Source organism: Protobothrops mucrosquamatus, unplaced genomic scaffold (genome assembly GCF_001527695.2).
Source record: "Protobothrops mucrosquamatus isolate PMUCROS unplaced genomic scaffold, P.Mucros_1.0 scaffold1049, whole genome shotgun sequence".
Lineage (NCBI taxonomy): Eukaryota > Metazoa > Chordata > Lepidosauria > Squamata > Viperidae > Protobothrops > Protobothrops mucrosquamatus.
This window is the reverse complement of record NW_015387281.1, coordinates 343,781-349,767: the sequence shown is the minus strand read 5'-3', so window position 1 is coordinate 349,767 and position 5,987 is coordinate 343,781. Positions and strand designations below refer to the sequence as shown.

The window sequence follows — 5,987 nt, the reverse complement described above, 5'->3', positions numbered from 1 at the left end:
ACTTCCGTCTCAAAACATCTATTGATTTGAGGCACCATTCACCACTACCACTCAAATATAGCAGATCTTTATAAGATGGCGCCTCCATAACCACAAATCTTGGTATAGTCAGAAAAATATGTGACGGTATCACCCAAATTGGAAGTTTAACATCAAACTTAAAAAAATATTTTTGCCAAACTCTCAACAATGCAGCCCTATATCCACAGGCTCTTGTTGCAAAGTTTTAAGTCAATCACAGGACCACTCCCTCAGCTCTTCTGGCTTTTCATTACAACTGTTTATTGTTACTTTCCTCCTCCCTCTCTTTTTTCACCTTTTGGTTTAAATCATCAATAGGAAGATAAGGAGCCTCCTGCTTCTCACTGCAGAGAACGGGCAAGGATGAAGTATGGGCAATGTCACCCTCTCTACTTCTCCGCTCTTTTCTTTGTTTTTCAAGCCCCTAAAAGTGATTGACCTTAAGTTGTCATACTCTCAAATGGATATGCCTAGTCCTAGAAGATCAAACTTGAGAGTGGCTAACTGTTTTGTGCCAGCTAGGACTTTTGAGCATGCTCAAGCTAGGCCAGTGATGGCAAACCTTTTAGAGACCGAGTGCCCAAACTGCAACCCAAAACTCACTTATGCATCATCGGGTGCCGGGTGGGCATGGCCAATTGGGTGGGTGTGGCCAATTGGGTGGGCGTGGCTGCGGTGGTAATGGCAGACTGGGTGGGACTAAAAAGTTCAATCAATTAATTCCAACTTTGCGAGATCTTTTGTTTTCCCGCGAGAAGTTGAAATTGACTGATTGATTGGACCTTTTTTTTTTTTGCACATAGCGGTGGAGGCCTAAAGCGAAAAGGTTTTATAAAACCCATCTGAAGGCCTAGGACTCGGGCGACGGCGCATGTGCCCACAGAGAGGGCTCTGAGTGCCGCTCTGGCACCCGTGCCATAGGTTCGCCACCACTGAGCTAGGCTATAAAATCACAGTCATAGCTGTCTCTTCTTCTTTCCTTACTCTATGTTAATCCTGGGGACAGGCTCCATAAAATATAGTAGTAACTTCAAGCTGCTTCTTCTTTCATTGCTTATATCTGCTAGCTCTTTTAGGTTCTCAAGTGGTTTGGTTTCCTTCAGTTATATCTGTCCATTGGCTTTTGGAATAATTAGATCAAAAATACTTAGCCAAAGTATTAGTTATTTATTGATACACTGACACACTATAACTATGACTGGTTGTTTATTGATACACTGATTATTTATCCTTTTCAATGAATAGGATCCATGGAAGTTGCTTTGGGAGTCCTTTTGGCTGAAGAATGAATAAGAGGTGACACATGCATCTATTTTTTTCAATGAGGCTCACTTCCTAGTACATACGTTCACGGCTTAGCTTTAACCTATCAATAAAACTGATTAAAACCTACAGCCCTAGGAGGGTTATAGGCATGTTAATTTATTATCTTGATATTTACAATGGTTAATAAATCTTGGAACTCATCCAAACAGATTTAATAGAGTGGTGGCATTAGAGACACCACACACACACACACACACACACACACACACACAACTTTGATCTCTGTATAGCCATGCTGTTGTTGGCATTTCTTTTTTGTATACACAAGCACTGGTTTTTTTGTGCTGGTATCCTTTGCATCTGAAGCCTCACTCTTCTACACAGTGAAGAAATCAGGTTGTTTGCACAAAATGTGGCAAGTTTAGAGAGGAAATTGAGCAGATTTCCCTAGTGGTTAACTGAACCTACCATATGTTGCACAGAAAAATAGTGGGCAACATTTGCAGTCATTAAAAGAGATTTGGGAGTTTTAAGATTTAGCTGTGAGGACTTAGGGAGAACCATCAGAGGAAATGGTTCTGGAGCTTTCATCACTGCTTGGGTTACCTGGGCAGGTGAGCCTCCTGAAGTGCTTTCTCCACATTCATGTCATCACTATCAAAATCCACCAATATGATATTGAAGTTGGCATCCTTGGTGTTCAGAAATAGGCTGGCCATATCTGAGATGAACTGCTGTATCCAGCGTGCTTGGTTCTTCACTGCAAGATATGAACAGGGATTTTGGACATTTTAACACAAAAGCTCAATAGAGCGTTTATAGGGAAACATTCCACTAATTAAAGCAGGGGTCTTCAAACGTGGCCCTTTTATGACTTGTGGACTTCAACTCCCAGAATTTCTCAGCCAGCATGCCTGGCTGAGGAATTCTGGGAGTTGAAGTCCACAAGTCATAAAAGGGCCACGTTTGAAGACCCCTGAATTAAAGGCTTCGATTATCCTTATGGGCTCACAATAGCAAGGGCATATGGACAATTCTCAGCACAGGTTTCAGTCATGACCTCAAAAGACTTCAGAAGTCTCTAGCCCAAAGAAATTCAGTATTTGAGCATTACATTCTTCTAATAGCAGAACAAAAGAATTATACGGTGAAGAGATGACAATATAGCTAAGCACCAATATAATTGCCTGATCACCTATTGATCAGTGCATCTTTTCTCTTTCTGTAGTCTCATTATAGAATATGGCATTTACCAATGCAAACAAAAACACATAATTTAAGATCTGGGATACAGTATTCTTAATTGCTACTCTCCTTTCACGGTGCACAGAGACTAGCTAGGGAGGAACAGATCTTACCCTTCTCTCATTTCCTTCCCAAATGGAGCATAGACAGACTTTCCTCCCATAATTTCTCTCATTTCATGTCAGCAATGTCCCACGGGAACAATAGTGAGGATTAAAAAAGAATATTTGTGTATTCCAGGAGAAATTTCTTTTCCAAACTTCTTTCAACCCCAACCCAACTGCAGTTGGTCTCCGGTTTTGTTTTCCCCTCTGCCTCATACATCATGCCTGGGAAAAGCAGCCTTTCAATCCTGGAGTACAGGGGGCGAATCACCTACCTGGGACAACAAAATGTACCATAACATCATGCCTCCAGCTGAGCCGCAAAGGTCGGCAGAGGATGGGTTTTCCATACAGAAGACTCCAGGCACTAGGTGGTGGTTGAGATTCAGTGGCTACTGTTGCAGGCCCTTCAGGGTTGACTTCAGTGCTGTCCTCTAACTTGCCCTGGTGGAGCAGGACATAGATGTATTCCGAGAGCCGGACTGTTCTCTGACCCCTCTCCATCAGCTCTAACTCCACCAGATAGCGGTTGCCTCGGGCCGTGTCTCGCCGCTTCTCAACATTAATGATTCGCAAGAGAGTGTAGATGCTGGGGGTGGAAGGACAGAAAGCCGTCATAGGGAAGCTTGGCCCACATCAAATATTCTCCTCCAAGAAACTATCCTGTATCAGCTGTACATCCATTCATTTAGCATTTTTTTAATCTCCTTTATTCTGACAAGATCCTGGGCAGAACACACACATCCTACAAACACACAAGTGTAACAATTTCCCCTAGAGTAGTACACCTAATTGCTGAATGGAAGGGTGAAGGGGAACCTCATTCCACCCTTATCTATTCTGGTGATAATGCCTCCCTTCACACAATTCTCTTCCATTCTTACCCGCCATTCTTCTCATTGAGTTTCTCCATATACTGAGCCACCACATCCACCACCTCGCTCTCACTCAGCTGCAAGTTTCCCGAAACGTTGCACCTCAGATCATTCCAGTCTGAGCGGAGCAATTCAAAGTCAACAGGGCTGACACTAAACGTCCTTTGCCAATTGATGGAGTCCTCTAGCCAGCTCTGCTGTAGCTCAGAATTTTCATAGCTATAATCAGACACTTCCTCTTCCACTTCTTCCTCCTGGGCCTTCAAGCCCTTCTGCTGAGATTCTGTCATTTCTGATATCTGGAGGAAAGATGTCACTTGCATCCCTTCAGACAGCGCTACCTCTGAAGAATTGAAATCTAACATAGTCCTTGCTGGAGTGGTGACCTCAAAGTTTTCTTTGCTGAACAGCCCTTCTGCAGGCAAGACTGAGGCACTTGGACGCACCTGCCGCTTAATACTGCCTTTAAAAGGTTGCCTACCATAAAATTGTTCCCATTTCCGGCTGGCTCGTAGCCCTTTCCTTTTAGAAAGATCTGCTTCCCTAGTGGCATTACCAACAAGCAAAGATGTTCTATGGGCAGAGGGAGAATGAAGTTTGTTGGAGGGAGCAGGGCGACCCTGAGGGATCCTGGAGTTCCATCGCACCTTCCTTGGCGATCTAGGATAGAGGAAGACTCCAGGGAAGACATCCTTCTGTGATGGGGCCTTCTTCTTATTGGGCTGTAGCCTGGTCACGTATACTTTCTCTGGAGGTTTGCTTGTCTCTTTCTTGGATTGTTTCTCTTCTTTAGGACTCTGCTGCTTGGCCTTTCCAACAAAGAAGGGCACAGAAAGGTGAGGTTGGAGGCTGAAAGAGCTGCCTTTTTTTGAAGACCGCAGTAGTCCCTGATCAACTTCCTTCCTTTCCTTCTCCACATCTTGTGCCCAGTTGAGAGATCGGCCGTTGATGTTGACATGTTCTCCAAAGGGTGCTGCATTCTCATAAGCCTGGAAGCCCTTAGATGGAGTCTGAGGACTCAAGCTAGGTTCACTGCTTGGGCCTACGGAGACAGGTTGCCTCGTGAAGTCTCCTTCTTCGTTAAACTTATTTTGCTTCTGATGAAAACTATTATAGTCCATATTATTCCCATAATCTTTTGTGGCTAAGGGCCTATCTTTTCTCTTCATTCCAGTGAACACACGGGCATCCAACACACTGGGGCTCTTGACATCAGGAAAAGGGTTAGTAGGTTCAGGACTATCAGCACCTTCTTCCTCCTCGTCAAGGAAATCTAGGAAATTATTCACAAAGTAGGTCAAATCTTGGAGTGGTATCTGGGATTGGTAGGATGACTTACGGGTAGGGAAGGTGTGGCAGACAATGAGATAAAGAACAAAGCTTTAAGTCAATAGAGCTTATAAGAGGAGACTGAGAAGAGACTGGGGAGGTAGAAAACAGCAAACATTTAGAATAAACATAGGCTGTCGGAAAACAAAGCCACAATATTCCTGTTTTCTAAACTCAGCAACCTCCATTGCTCTGATTGTAAGGCAGGGATGACTTTCTCTTAAATTCAATTTCCATGAATCCTAGACAGCATGGCTAATGGTGAGGGATGATGACTAAGGCAGTATAACAACATCTGGGGGTGTGTAAAAGGACAAGTTGTACCTCCCTGTTCTAAATAAGATACTTGATGATACAGTATAATGAAAAACAATGGCCTTACAGGGTAAATAAAGGTCATAAGGTCATTGTTTTTCATGCTTCTAGTCTATTCTGGCCAACAAATTATTGTAAATGTGTTTACAGAATTATTTTGTACAAAATAAAAACAACATACACTGTATAGATTTCCATAATTTGCTTTTTGGGGACAGAACTAGGAATTTGAAACTTGGTCAGTTTCAAACCAGAAGAATTAAAATATTTTTTCTCTCCATATAATTAACAAAGCCTCTTTATTTTTTTTGCGAAGAGTCAAGGGTACATGTTGCAGAGGCTGAAGGTCTAATATTTTTGTTACTGTGAACCAGGTTTAAGTTAGGAAAAGTATTGATTGCATTTTAAGGTAAGCAAAAGATGGTTCTCAGGATTAACAGTGTCTAGATCAGGGATGTCAAACTCAATTTCATTGAGGGCCGCATCAGCATTGTGGTTGCCCTCGGGGGGGGCAGGGGTGTGTGGCCAGGGTGGGTGCGGCCTACTGGGTGAGTGTGGATGAAATGGGTGTGGCCTACTGGGTGGGCATGGCCAGCTCTACATCGTTCGCGTCAAGGGTGCCTGTGGGGGCCTGGGCAGGAGTGGGACAGATCTCAGGGTCTCTGGCAGAAAGGGGTGGGACCGGGGCAAGCGCCAAGGCATGGTCCATTTCTTCGTTCCTCACAAAGGGTGACACCTCCCCAGCATGCACCCAGGGGGCGGGGCTGACACAGCAGGGGCTGGCTTCTCGCTGTTTCTAGACGGCCTTGTGGAGCTAGACTGAATGCGTTTC

The 5,987-nt window shown here is 44.0% G+C and overlaps 1 protein-coding gene across 1 annotated transcript in view; it reads right to left on the bottom strand.

The window, feature by feature from the left end:
• The window catches only part of B4GALNT4 (beta-1,4-N-acetyl-galactosaminyltransferase 4), a 189,853-nt gene that overhangs the window by 8,805 nt on the left and 175,061 nt on the right, over positions 1-5,987 (bottom strand). Inside the window, exons 14-16 of the mRNA XM_015820061.1 lie at positions 3,521-4,784; positions 2,912-3,225; positions 1,894-2,047 (exon numbers count right to left, since the gene is read on the bottom strand). Coding sequence (XP_015675547.1) covers positions 1,894-2,047; positions 2,912-3,225; positions 3,521-4,784 — 1,732 coding nt within the window. The remainder of the gene's footprint in view (positions 1-1,893; positions 2,048-2,911; positions 3,226-3,520; positions 4,785-5,987) is intronic.